This window comes from Carlito syrichta, unplaced genomic scaffold, assembly GCF_000164805.1.
Source record: "Carlito syrichta isolate Samal-C Ts95f unplaced genomic scaffold, Tarsius_syrichta-2.0.1 Scaffold128086, whole genome shotgun sequence".
Taxonomy (NCBI): domain Eukaryota; kingdom Metazoa; phylum Chordata; class Mammalia; order Primates; family Tarsiidae; genus Carlito; species Carlito syrichta.
The window spans coordinates 310617-325697 of NW_007072182.1; the positions used below are offsets into that span (position 1 = coordinate 310617).

General features: G+C 34.7%; 1 protein-coding gene across 1 annotated transcript in view; it reads left to right on the forward strand.

Moving 5' to 3' along the window:
• USP32 (ubiquitin specific peptidase 32) overlaps positions 1–15081 on the forward strand; it is a 165770-nt gene that overhangs the window by 110211 nt on the left and 40478 nt on the right. The window contains exons 13-20 of the mRNA XM_008048889.2: positions 1855–2030; positions 2619–2759; positions 7091–7208; positions 10779–10933; positions 12112–12193; positions 13505–13579; positions 14489–14627; positions 14865–14970. Coding sequence (XP_008047080.1) covers positions 1855–2030; positions 2619–2759; positions 7091–7208; positions 10779–10933; positions 12112–12193; positions 13505–13579; positions 14489–14627; positions 14865–14970 — 992 coding nt within the window. The remainder of the gene's footprint in view (positions 1–1854; positions 2031–2618; positions 2760–7090; positions 7209–10778; positions 10934–12111; positions 12194–13504; positions 13580–14488; positions 14628–14864; positions 14971–15081) is intronic.

Here is a 15081-nt window from a genome sequence, read left to right on the forward strand (position 1 = left end):
CCAGAATTACAGGCATGCGCTACCACACCTGGCTGATTTTTTGATTTATTGTAGAGATGGGGTCTCGCTGCCCAGGCGGGTCTCAAACCTGCGGGCTCAGGCAATCCACTCACCTCGGCCTCCCAAAGGCGTGGGATTACAGGCTGAGCCACTGAGCCCAGCTTTGGTTAGTTCTTAAGGGAATCTAGCTGGCAGTGGGTGTGGTAAATATGGTAATAGGGCATCAGACCACCATTCACAGAAATAAGTTTGAAATTGTCAACTGTAAGATTCTTGAATATATTAATAGTTTTATAATGAAAAAACCCATCTATATTATACTCATTAAATCTCTCAATATGAAAATATTTTCAGCCGGGCTCGATGGCTCAGCCTGTAATCCTGCGCCTTTGGGAGGCTGAGGTGAGTGGATTGCCTGAGCCCGCGGGTTCGAGACCCGCCTGGGCAACTTGGCGAGACCTCATCTCTACAATTAAAAAAAAAAAAAATTATCTGGGAGTGGTAGTGCACACCTGTAGTTCCAGCTACTTGGAAGGCTGAGGCGGAAGGATCGCCGGAGCCCAGCAGGTCGACGCTGCAGTGGCTCCCGGCCACTGCACTCCTGTCTGGGCAACAGAGTGAGACTCCAACTCAAAAAAAAAAAAAAAGAAAATATTTTCACTGTTTTTATCGATCAAGTCACATCTCTCCACATTGCTATTAGGCTATTTAGTCAATAAATTTAAATTTGGGATGATAGTTTTTGAGAAAATAAAATTTTTCATCTCCAGGACTCTCTGACCATAAACATACTTTCTTTGGATTAAACACACCCTCACGTTAGAGTCTATGGACTTTTCAGGTCAGAAGTTGGAGATTATTTTGATAAAATACTGTGAAAAAATTTGTAATGCCTCCCTGATTTCCTTCAGGCCTTGGTACTTACCTAAAATTTAGTGTTTCCACACTTACTGGGAAGATGTTTTGGTGTTTCTGTGGCCCAATGAATTAATTATTGTGCAGATACAGTAGCAGAACCTTCACTGTTATCCTGTTAGTATTTCTTCTGAGATTTCCCCTCCTTTTCTATGGAGTATGTAAGCAAATTGAACAGAGCTAGCATTTTTTCTACAAAGCTATTTGTAGAATCTACTGCTTCTTTGTCCTTTCTGATAATAAAAAGATCACCGAGTCGTCCCTGAAGTGCTCTGATCATCTTTAACAACGATACTGTTTCTTAACACTGTCTAACGTCTTGTTTGGTATCTGCTTACTTTATAACCTGTGATACCCAAAGACTAAGCAGCAGCAAAGGTAGAAGGTTCCAAAATGATTGATGACTAGAATATTACCTAGATGAACATGTAGTTGAGAGTTGAAATACCTTAAAATTGAGGCTCACAATCCTGTGCTATCATTAATCGTGTTTTATGCATATTTTCCTGTTGTAAAAATCATGCCTTTCTCAAGGGCATTGAGTTCATAGATATATTAGGATGTAGCCCTAAGCACTCTTATGTGTGTGCAGGTGACAGAAAAGAATTACAGGAGACTGTATGAAGGCCCACTTCTACCCTTCCTATCAGAGGACATATAATTCTCATCGTGAATTGTTAGATATTCTAGGAGGAGAGCCAAATATTCATTTGGTAATAATTTTAAAGGCTTTCATTCTACTTAGTGCCATGCTGTGTATTGTCCAGAAAAGGATTCATCCATATTTCCTGTCTTCTACAGATTTATCAGGTTCTAAAACTGTACTGACATTCAACAGAATAATAGCATTAACCTAATACATGGGCATTGAGTTCATATCTTCAAGCCTGTTTATGTATATTAACTAAAAATAAGAGATTCCATTCTTTTTCTTCACAGGTTTTCTGTATTCTACCACATCAGGGACAGATGTTTGCTTTACTCGACAGCATAACACTTCTGACAATAACAACCAGTGTCTGCTAGGAGCCAATGGGAATATCTTGTTGCACCTTAATCCTCAGAAACCAGGAGCTATTGATAACCAGCCGTTAGTAACTCAAGAACCAGTAAAGGTAAGTAATTTGACATCTACACTTAAAATTGCTCTCTTTCAAGTTTCAAATAAATTTCACTGCTATGTGCAGTGTTTTTTACATAGCAAAACATTGATGATTCATTTAATTACTCTGGTGTAGATGGAAATTTCTTTGTATAGTACATTTATGTGAGACTATTTTATAATTTAGAACTTACGTGTGATTCTTGGAAATATTGTTATTCTTACACTATTCTTACATGTGATTCTTGGAAATATTGTTATTCTTACACTATTCTTCACTAGACAGCTACTGTGAAAATGTTGTTTCACATGTACTATGTATGAAATTTTGTTTCCAAAATAATATTTTTTATTGTTTGAAAGAAATCTATGAAAATTAGTCTTATTATCTCCAAGTGTTCTAATGATTTTTCCAAATGGTATGTCTTGAATTCCCTTTCTTAACAGCTTATTTTGAAAATCAAAAATGAAAATCTCTCTTTAAAAATGTAGTTTTTATAGTTTGTGACATATGAGTTTGTTCTCCCATATCTAGGTTTTGTTAAAACACAAACGCCTTTGTAATATTGAAAATCAGCGTTTTCATTTCATTCTTTTTAAGGCTACATCATTAACACTAGAAGGAGGACGATTAAAACGGACTCCACAACTGATCCATGGAAGAGATTATGAAATGGTCCCAGAACCTGTATGGAGAGCACTTTATCATTGGTATGGAGCAAACCTGGCCTTACCTAGACCAGTAAGTATAGCCAAAAGAGCTTTATATAAGGAGCAGTCATAAATGGGGTCTTCTATTACTTTTCTTTATGATTCTCACTATCCATAAGTTGTTCTTGCCTTTTGGTAGAATACTCAGAACCTCTTTAAATTAGCTGAACAAATAATTTTAGGTTCCTTCACATTCATTCAAGATTTATTGAGTACCATATTAGATTTTAACCACATAGTGATATGCCTGTGAAAGTGGGTAGCTAACATGAAAATGAAAGAATAGTCTCTGGACAGAATAAAGGCAAAGAATTATGAGGCTAAGCTATTAAATGAGCCATCCACATAAACGCAGACCACCTATGATAATGTAGAACATAGACTGGAGAGGAAGGCAGACAGAGCCAGTGCCAAAATGTTCAGCAAATGTAGGGAGTGCTGCAGCGATTATTTCTTAAACTACTATTAATATTCCCATTAGTCACACAGGCATCCAGTTAGGGATTGTTTCTTGTAGTTTTTGGTAGATTTTTGTGGTTTATCCTTTTGAAAGAGGGACATACAAAAAAATCACAACATATAACAGGAACTCAAAGCTAGTGAAGGACTTGAAGTATATAACATTAAAATATTAGTAAGTATTAGCATCATTTGTTGGGCTTATATAGTAAACAGCAAGACTCATTTCCATGAACACTCACTTTTTATGTTGTTGATGTAGTAAAATATCTTACAACAAGACTTTTTTTTAGTATATCTAGAAACACTCTTCCTTTTATAATGTTCAAGCTAGAACTTCCCTATGCTGGGAAGGGTTATGTAGATGAGAATATGCTAAGTTGACTTCTAAAGAGAGTTAAAGTCTGTTATAAAACCTTAGTCTGTAATTTTGATGTTGATTTTGAGTTATTATTAATTACATTTGGCCAGGCACAGTGGCTCATGCCTATAATCCCAGCACTTTGGGAGACTGAGGTGAGAGGATTGCCTGAACCCACAGGTTCAAGACCAGCCTGGGCAACTTGGCGAGACCTCATCTCCACAGTAAACCAAAATATTAACTGGGAGTGGTGGTGCACACCTGTAGTCCCAGTTACTTGAAAGAAAGGCTGAGATGGAAGGATTGCCTGAGCCCAGCAGGTCGAGGCTGCAGTGACCATGAGCGTGCCACTGCACTTCAGCATGGGTGACAGAGTGAGATTCCAACTCAAAAAATAATAATAATAATTACATTTATTAGAAATTATGTTTAAGTAGAAATCAGGAATTTAGGGTTTGTGTTTACTGGCTATAAAATTTCCTACTGGCTGGGCACAGTGACTCATGCCTATAATCTTAGCACTTTAGTAAGCCAGGGTGGGAGGATTACTTGAGCCCAAGAGTTTGAGACCAGCCTGACAATATAATGAGACCTCATCTCTACAAAAAATTAGCTTGGCGTGTTGGCACACACCTGTAGTCCTAACTACTTGGGAGACTGAGGGAGAAGGATCACTTGAGCCCAAGAGTTCAAGGCTGTGGTGAGCTATGATCATGCTACTGCACTCTAGCCTGGGTCACAGACTGAGAACTCGACTCAAAAAAAGAAGTTCCTACTGTATTTGGTATCAGGACTCCCAGAGGTAGATATAGATATTCTTTTTTTATTTATTAGGGTGGTGGAACAGTCCTTGAGTTAGTCACTTAATTGCTGGGACTTTCATGATCTATCTTAATCTTCTATAGCTGTAGGGGAAATATTGTGATGTATTATGGTCAATATTATATATAGTTTGATATTCTAGGGCCTATCTGAATTCAGATTGCCAATGTTCCAGTTTGTAAATCTTAGTTTTCATATCTATAACTTGAGAACTTTACCTACCTCATTAGAATTGTTTTGAGAATTAAATAATGCATAAGGCTAGCATATCTTCTGATGTTTAGTAAGTCAGTAAGTGTTCACTATTGCTAATTATTATCATTATACAGTAATTATTAAGCGAGTTTAGTCAGAGCCTCACAAAAGGTTGTTTATCTGACATCAATGTTTTAACTCCATAATTTATTAGATTAATGTTTGCTGGCTTAGTAGTATTTTTCATGTCTAAATTTGATAAAATTTGCCTGATTTCAGGAAAAACTTGCTTTGAAAACATTTAAAATATGTCTTTCCCAGTTAGAGAACACTATAGCCATGGCAAGGGTAAAAGTAAGTGCTTTTACCTTCATACTTACATAAATCACATTGTTATTTAAAAGTAGTTTTATTTGTACATATGGTACATGTTAAATAACAATTTATGCAATACAGAAAAAAAGTAAAAATAATGTCAGATCCTGCTATCTAGAGATAACTGCTAATAACATTTTGCTGTTCATCTTTCCAGGCGTTCCTCTGTGCCTATCCATATACATGTATAAATATATGTGGGTAATTTTATGAAATTAAATCATATTATGCCTGATATTTTGTGATGTACTATTTTTACTAACATAGATGCTGTAGATATCTTTGTAGGTTAATAAATTTGGACTTGTACCATCATTTTTGATAATTGTATAGTATTCCTTTATATATATTACACACACATATATGCACACATGCATATGTACATAAATCATTGATTAACCAATCACCTACTGATGAACATTTTGTTTACCCCTAGCTTTTAGTTGCTTAAAGCAATTTACTGTGAACATTCTCTTCCCAAATGTGTGTGATAATCTCTTTCAGGTAAACTTGTAAATGGAATAGCTATATCAAAAGATTTGTACATTTCACATTTTGATACAGATGTTCACTCCCTTCTATGAAGATTATACCTAAACTAGGTTTTAGATGAAGGGATTATATGGCATCTGTTGTTGGCTCGGTGACATTAAGTTTAACAAGTTTATAGACAAGAATGATTAAAATGTATATGAATGTATAAATATGTGTGTACATGTGTGTATGAGAATTTGTTAAACTGTAATTTGCTCACAAAATCACTTGTTATCTTGAAAAGCAAGATACATATTATAAAAACGATTATCAGTTAAGATTCTGCCAGAGGTATGTTTTTATGCAATTTGACAACTACAGATGCTGAATTACTAATCTTTCTGAAAATCACACTTAAACTCAAATCATAAAAAATGATGGGGTTATTTCCTTTGTAGCTGTTAGTGCCTATCTAGGCAAGGTAGGCAGATTTTTCCAGTGGTCTTAGAGGAGAGTGTCAAAGGGCTCCTTTTATTGCTTACCATTTAAATAGGAGTTAAAAAAAAACTCCTGAATGGAGTCTTTCAAGTGCCATATGATGGTATATCACAACATGCAGAATACTTTTAAGAAATAATCTTAAAATTTGGTTAGTAGTATTGTTTTTATCTGACTCTTTATTGCCCCCTCTTGGTATTAATGAATACTCTGTTGCAGAAGATATTTGTTACTGGTGTAAAGGAAAAAATGATTACCTGAAACTGGCAAATATTCTGTAGGATTTCCTTTGTTAAAGAGTTGGAGTGTTAACCCTGCTATCCTTTTTTAATATAAAATTGGTAATGTGCTATTCTTAAAATCCATAAAACAATATTTTGATAATTAAATGTTTCCCTATGCCTGTAGGCTGGTAAGCAGGTTAGAACTACTTAAAAATACTGTCCCAACAATGTGAAACTTCAGTTTTATATGTCTACTTTTTTGTTGTTTAAATCGTAGACAAAAATACACACACACACACACACACACACACACACACACACACACAGACTGATTGCACAATAGAACACAGTACATTTTTATATGGAAACAGTTTTATCCTATTAATACAAGGAATTACTTTTAAGCAATTTATAATGTTCTTTATTCGTATTAAAGAAATGGGAGTGTTTTTAAATGATGTTCAGCATTAAGGTTTTGTGAGAGTAGTATACTCATACATGACTAGGAATAGTATAAGTTGCTAAACTTTAGATGGCAACATGACTTTTTAGTTAATGACTTGAATATTTCCTTAGTTTTTGACTTGTAACTCCAGTTTAATGAATTTGCCCCTAAAAAGGCAGTCATGTTATATGAAATATCTAAATGAGAAAAGAGTTATGGTATGAGAATAGTAGAATTATAGATGACATTTAAGGTTTTTCCCTCTTAATTTTGTTATTACTTGCCTTTAAATGAAAGGAGAGAAAACACCTACAATCTTGGAGGATGGGTTTAGGAGAAAGAGCTTGAGAGTGTTCAACCCTATCAACTTAAATATATGAGTTTCAGTACTCTTGAAATATAGGTAGTGAACTTGTTAGACATTTTAAAGATAAATCTCAGAAGTTAGATTAAAATGACAAGTTTTGTTTCTTTTTTGAATGATTACTTTTTACCTTTTAAAACAACAGGTGATCAAGAATAGCAAGACAGACATCCCAGAGCTGGAATTATTTCCTCGTTATCTTCTCTTCCTGAGACAGCAGCCTGCCACTCGGACACAGCAGTCTAACATCTGGGTGAATATGGGTATGATGAGCCTCAGAATGTTTCCTCAGCATTTACCAAGAGGTAACTTAAGAATGCAGCAAGAATACCATGCATTTCCTTTAAAAAAAAGTGAAAGCCAAGTTGCTCGAAGCCTGGTGCCACTGTATTAATATACATTCCCATCTGCTTTCATACAGAATCAGTAAATCACTCATGGGACTTAGATCTATGGTCATGCGCAAGACTGGATGGGGCGGTAGAGGCAAAATCTCAGCAACAAACTGAAAAGGATGTTTCCTTTTCAAGTGTGTAAACTTATGAAGATAATGAAATAGAAATAGATTTTATCTACTTAATTTCTTTGAGATAAACCATTGTTACTAGACTAAGTAGTAGTCTGGCGGTAATTGACTAGTCTTTTCAATTCCACTCAAATTTGTAAGAAGTTATTCCTTTTGCACTATCCTCTTTTTTGTTCATTGTGTTGTTATTGTTGGTTTTTTGTTTTGTTTTGTTTTTTTACAAAATGATACATTTCTAATGCTAGATCTAAGGAAGCTTTATAAAAGACATACTACAGAGCAAAGGGGATATTTTTGAAAATGAAAGTGACACATTTGCTTTGAAAAACACCAAGTCTATCAAAATGACATAAATAAGTTCTCATTTGAATGTATGACTTGCAGAATGTTCCCCTCTGATTTCTCTGCAAGGTTAAACTTTATTGAAATGCAAGACTTGCTCTGTGCTTTTGCCTTGCAAATATTTGAAATTATTCTTCAGTAGCGAAGAAATAATGAGCGTCCACTTACACAAAGTCACAGACTGTGTGTTAGCAACAGAGTTAGTTTCATGTCTTCATTAAAGATTATATCCAGACAATATATGAAGATTCTTTCAATACTGTTTGGTAAGAATTATAGCAAAGCAGTGGCTTCTGCATAACCAAACTTTGTCTTGGGGGAAAACATCAAAATCAAAGAGCAGTGAAGCATTCTTGATTTAATTTTCCATTGAGTAGAAGTATTAACCTTGCTTTCATGGCACCCATAGCATGGCCTTTTCTATTTTCTTTGAAAGATATCATGAGAGGCAAGATGTGTTGTTGCACTTTTAGTAAGTATTCTTGTAACTCTTGTGCTGATCCTAGATTTTTACTGCTTCTATAAATTCCACTAGATTTATTGGCGCTATTCAAAGGCTCAAAATTATGTGTAATAAGTGGCTGCCTTGCTTAATGAGCTATGCTACAAAAATTTTTTAGAACTCAAATTTTCATATTGTGTCTTAGGACAATAGAAATTGACTTGAAAATTATACTTGCATATGCTTCTAAATCCTAGAACTGTGTGTTTTAGATGCTCCAAATTTGTTTCTAATTTGAAATTTTATTCCTTATTAATTAATTGTGAAATCAGTCATTAATCATTTTGAAGTTTATAAAAATATGCTTTCTTGCTGTAATCTTATAACTAATCCTCTGATGTACAATTGGAGAAATTTGCTCTTTTGTTTTCCTTTAGAAATTACCTTTTGCTTGCTGATAGTAAAAGATTTGCTTTGCTATGTGTTTAAAAATTGTTCACAGTTGGGTTTTTCTTCTGCCATGACATAATGGTCATCTTTCTCAAATACTCAATTTATTACAGCTATTTAGTAGTATTTTTTTTATTCCTTTTGAAGTGACAAGTATTCATACTTTGCCACAGTTATGACTTAAGTGTAGCCTTTTCTATAGACAAGGCTATAGAAGTTATTGTTTCATAGATGACTTTTTAGCCTTAGGTAAGTGAATTCTTTTTGGAAGTTCTAAAAAAAAAAAAAAATAGCTGATTCCAGTATTTTTCTCAGTTTTGTTTAGTGGGTAAAAACTCACTGAAAACTCATTTAATAGGTGGAAAAAAGCTAAATCATCGTTGGTAGAAAATTGTCTAGACTGTATACTTGTACTCTAGAGTGATTATATTGAGATGTTACATTTATATTTTTGTTTTGGGTTGCTCAATAAATATAGCCTCCCATAGGCAGAAATGACCATTTTAAGCCACAGTTTTTGTCTGGATTTTTGGCTGAATAATTAACCAGGGTTTAGCATGTTTCTTAAACAGACGTCCCTTGATTTTCATAATCTCTTACCATTTTATCCCCCTTCTCTTTTGAAATATATAGATAGACTTGATATATTCTTCCTTAACTCTTAATTATTTTCCCTGTATTGCCACTCTTTTTGTTTCCACCTTGAGCCCTTTAGGAATTCAAGATCATGTCTACTGTCTTCTTGTTGGGTGGGCAGACCATATTATTTTTTTTCCCCTCCTACTTTTCGGTAGGGCAATTATTTATTTGTTTGGTCATGGGAAGTTTCTTGGCTTCTTTTTATTACTCTGTTTGGCCATGTAGAGTCTTTACCTATTTAGAATTTTATTTTATTTATTTATTTGGTTGGTTTTTTTATGTGTGTGTGTTGGAGTCTCACTTTGTCACCCAGGCTGTAGTGCGGTGGCACGATCAGGCAATCCTTCCACCTCAGCTTGCCAAGTAGCTGAGACTATAGGCATGTACCACCATGCCTGGCTAATTTTTTTATTTATTGTAGAGACAAGACCATATCACCCAGGCTGGTCTCGAACTCCTGGGCTCAGGAGTCCTCTTGCTTCGACCTCCCAAAGTGCTGGGATTACAGGCATGAGCCATTGTACCCAGCCCAATTTAGAATTTTGTTTATTTGTTTGTTTGTTTTGATTTGGAGTCTCACTCTGTTCCCTAGACTGGAGTGCAGTAACTTGCTCACGGCCACCCCAGCAGTTACCTGCTGGGCTCTGGTGATCCTGCCTCAGCCTTCCAAGTAGCCGAAACTATGGGCACACGCTACTGTGCCCAGCTAATTTTTTATTTATTGTAGAGATGAGGTCTCGCCAAGTTGCCCAGGCTGGTCTCGAACCCGTAGGCTCAGGCAATCTATTCACCTCAGCCTCCCAAAGTGCTGGGATTACAGACTGAGCCACTGATCCTGGCCAGAATTTTAAATCAAAATTTCTGTAAAACGAAAAAAAAATAGGTAATAGATGTACATACATTTTCTTTTCTTGTGTAAATGTACCAATATACCAGGTAATTGGGCTACTTAATGACTGAGAATGATGGGATTAGTAATTCAAGAAAAGTTTATTTTAAGAAAGTAGATCAAGTGAATCAATCTAGTTATCTATCCGTAGGATTCAAATCCAACCCCATTTTATCTCCCCCGCTCTTACACTCAGTTTTATTTCATTTTGCTATTCAGTTTGACCCAACTAAGGGCAACTAGATTGATACCAATGCCTATTGTTTGCTCACATATTTCTTCTCTTCTTGGGATCCAAATATTGTCAATTATTTGGGCCTCTAGACTTTTGTTCTTCTTTTCAAAATTGAGGCTTTGGACTCACCTATCTAAGAGTCTCCTGTCTTCATTTTAAAGCTTTATGGTACCGTTCATTTATAAAATTATTAAACCTGTAATTCTCATTTTCATCATAATTTCCTAAAATAATGTGGTCCCCACTGCTGAGAGGGGTGCTTTTTATTTTATATCTATCTTTTTCCTTATTGTGATTACTATAACCATAGGAAATGTACCTTCTCCGAATGCACCTTTAAAGCGAGTATTAGCCTATACAGGCTGTTTTAGTCGAATGCAGACCATCAAGGAAATTCATGAATATCTATCTCAAAGGCTGCGCATTAAAGAAGAAGATATGCGCTTGTGGCTATACAACAGTGAGGTAAGAGGCATCTCAGAGTCATGAAGCGTCTGAGTGTTACAGTTCATGAGTATGGGGTTTTTGCTTGTAGTAATTATGCTGAAAGTCATGTCTAGGATCTCGGTGAAAACTTCTTCTTTTACATGTATACTTTATGCATACATGTAAATATTTGTCACCTGAGATTCATAATAACAGTTCATCATCATGGACAGCACTATCTTGCAAAGATCATTGTTATAAAGTAATGGCAAATATCTTTCTTCTTTTTTTTTGTATTTAATACATTTTGGATTTGCTTTAAGTTACCTCATACATGTGTTAAAAAATTCAAATAGTACAGAAGTAGTTCAGTGAGAATTCTTCCTTCCCATCCTCTAATCCCTATCTTATACTCTCCTCAGAGGCAATGCTATTAATTGGTAATATATTCCTGACATATCTAATACAGATTATGCTCTGAAACTGGATCATAAGTATGGTTTTAATCAGTTTTCTATTCCCTAGTGCATTCTTTTTGACATCCTCCTTTGGTCACAATTGAGAGTCAGTATTATATAATAGTTTAGAGCACAGCTCTTGAAGCCATACTGCCAGGAATTAAATCCTGCTCTGCCACTTTTTAGTTGTATAACTAAGGGCAAGTCACTTAACTCTCTGTGCTTCGATTTCCTCATGATGAAACAGGAAAATAATAGTAGCTTCCTCAGGGTAGTTGTGAGAATTAAAGGAATTCATTTTCTAAACATTTTAGGGTGAGCAAAAACAAGAATGTATAATTCTACTGTATGACATATGATTTTACATTGTCAGTTCCTAGTAAGTAATCAAATTCCATTCATCACATTTGCTGAATGTCATATTTGACACTAAAGGAAACTTCTTTTCTATAAGATCTTTAGAAAATTTAATTCTCAGTGAACACTGGTTTGGTGTGCAATGGATCTTCTCTTGGTTTCCCAAAAATTTTATCTAATTTTGTTTTAGGGACATAGCGAATATTTATGAGATACATATTATCTTTTTCTCATTTTGCCTCCTAAATTATAAATATTTATAAATAACTATAGTAGACCAAATAGCTGAGACATTAATTATATAACTACAGGGAAGTTTTTAATTGCTGTTCATCTTTATCTATGTATTTGTTTCAAGATTACGAACCAAATTAACAAAAATATTTTCTTCCTCTTACACAGAATTATCTTACACTCCTGGATGATGAGGATCATAGATTGGAATATTTGAAAATCCAGGATGAACAGCACCTGGTAATTGAAGGTACAAAAATGGAAGCATCCATCTATGTTAGATTTTTAGGGGAAGAATTTAAAGAATTACCAATAATTTATTTTATAATTTTTCCCAAGACAACTTTTATTTGATCATTAGTTTTTTTATGATAAGAAAAACTCATTGAACTCTTTTATAATCCAACCATACATTTAGATTATTTTAAAAGAAAGGAATCCTGTTTATAGTCATTGGCTGACAAAGGGTAAGGATGGTGGGTAAAAACAAGTGAATTCAGTTACAGGTTTACAAAGTTTCTTAAAATTTTCAAGCTGCCTCTTTGAGTTTCAGAAAAGAGAACTTGCATAGTTAATAGCACAGGCTTTCATTAATCATCAAAACTGGCTACTCAATGAGAGAGCGACTTGTGTACACATAGATTTACACATTGGTACCCACGTCATTGAAAACTTAAAATGTGTCTTTCCCTATCAAGATTTATGCAAACATTGTTAGCTTAAAATAAATAGATTGCTTTGACAATTAATACAGTTTAAGAAATAATTATAATATTTCTATTTGCACTCTAATATAAAGAGTAGGAATGGTTTCAGAGTCAGTTGCAGGCGTACATAAAGATGTATTGGTTGACCAGGCATGGTGGCTCATGCCTGTAAATCCCACCACTTTGGGAGACTGAGGTTAGAGAATTGCCTGAGCTCGGGGTTCAAGACCAGCATAGGCAACTTGTCTCTACAATAAATCAAAAATATTAACTGAGCATGGTAGTGTGCACCTGTAGTTCCAGTTACTTGGAAGACTGAGGTGGAAGGATTGCTTGAGCTCAGCAGGTTGAGACTGAGGTGGCTGTGAGCATGCCACTGCACTCCAGCCTGGGAGACAGAGTGAGACTCCGACTCAAAAAAAAAAAAAAAAAAGATATATTGGTCAACAAAGGACTCTATATATGACAGTGGTGTCCCATAAAATTATAAAACTATTTTTACTGTATCTTTTCTATGTTTATATACACAAGTACTTACCATTGTGTTATAATTGCCTACAGTGTTCAGTACAGTAACATGCTGTACAGGTTTGTAACCTAGGATCAATAGGCTGTACCATATATCCTAGGATTGTGTAAGTACACACTACCATGTTCACACAGTGACAATATCACCTAACAACACAGTTCTCAGAATGTATACCTGTCATTAAGAGACACATGTATTAAAATCAACTAGATTTTTTTCAGTTTCTGATTTCGAAATAAGAACTTTTTAAAAACAACAAAAAAGCAATTGAGTGGTTATGAATTGGATGGATAAGAAATTAACACATTCCTATCTGTCTTTCCAGTTCGCAACAAAGATATGAGTTGGCCTGAGGAGATGTCTTTTATAGCAAATAGTAGTAAAATAGATAGACACAAGGGTAAGTCTCTAGTATGTTATTTTTAAAGAGATTATTTTAAATATGTTCTTTTTTCCCCCTTCTTTCAATGATTAAAGTGCTAACAACTTTTGGGTTTCTATTTCAAAAGTTATTAGACTCTAATTGATGGTACATTTAAAGCTCAGACTTCTTTACCACTATAGAATGCCTCCATGTAACCAAAAACCATTTGTACCTCTAAAACTATTGAAATTTTTAAAACATTAAAAATAAATAAATAAAAATTAAAAGTCATTAGGCCCTCTCTCCTTTTTTCCTGACGTATCATTTGATGTTGCTAATTCCAACTTCATATTATTTTCTAAATTACTAACTCTGCAATTAAATAATTTATATGTTTTTAAAAACATACTACTAGTTGTTTAAATTATTTTTTTTAATCATAGCAATTATAGAGAATTGCTACTTCTGGCTTATAAATGACAAGGATCATCATGATTGCCAGACACTCCATGAAAAACTTTTTCTACATTTGAAATACCTGCTAGAAACCTGGATGGACTTAGAGTCTATAATACTGAGTGATCTTTCACTGAAACAAAGAACTGAGTATCACATGTTCTCACTCATAAGTGGACCTTGAACAATTATTGTAATGCTATAAGAAAAGGATTGACAGTAGTGGGAGTCTGCCTGGGGAAGGGGGGGCACACCTCATCAACAAGGGCACCTGCATAATGAGCATTTGTATACCTAACCCTGAATTGTACCCCTCATCTTTAAAATAAAAAAATTAAAAGTAAAAAAAAAACCTGCTAGAAAAAGATTAGCACCATTTAGCTGATTTTTAAAAGAGTTATAAAAATCATTGCACTGAATATAAGTAACTGTTTGTTCTATGGCATATTACTACAGCTAAACTTTGCTTCTCATATTTGTTTGTTCCAGTTCCCACAGAAAAGGGAGCCACAGGTCTGAGCAACCTGGGAAACACATGCTTTATGAACTCAAGCATCCAGTGCGTTAGTAACACACAGCCACTGACGCAGTATTTTATCTCAGGGAGACATCTTTATGAACTCAACAGGTGATCTTTCTTGAGCCATTGACCTCTTAACCTTTTATGACTTTGATATAAACCCAATATCACCTAAATCTCCTCTTTCTCTTATTTGCCCTATTTAGTATGAAATAAGAGCCAAGGAACACTTCTCTTGTTTCAGAAAGAAAAGATATTTTGATGTGAGATGCTAGGCATTTCTATGTCCACGTGATTGTGATTTATGAGACTCTTTGGCAACAAATTTTTCTCTCAAACTTCTAGGACAAATCCCATTGGTATGAAGGGGCATATGGCTAAATGCTATGGTGATTTAGTACAGGAACTTTGGAGTGGAACTCAGAAGAATGTTGCCCCTTTAAAGCTTCGGGTAAGCAGGTTAAAATAATATAAAAGTACTTAATTCCCAAATAGTTGTTTAATCATTTTTCTCTACTTGTTTTCTGTGTTTAGTTTTTTGGCTTAATAAGTGTTTTTGGGT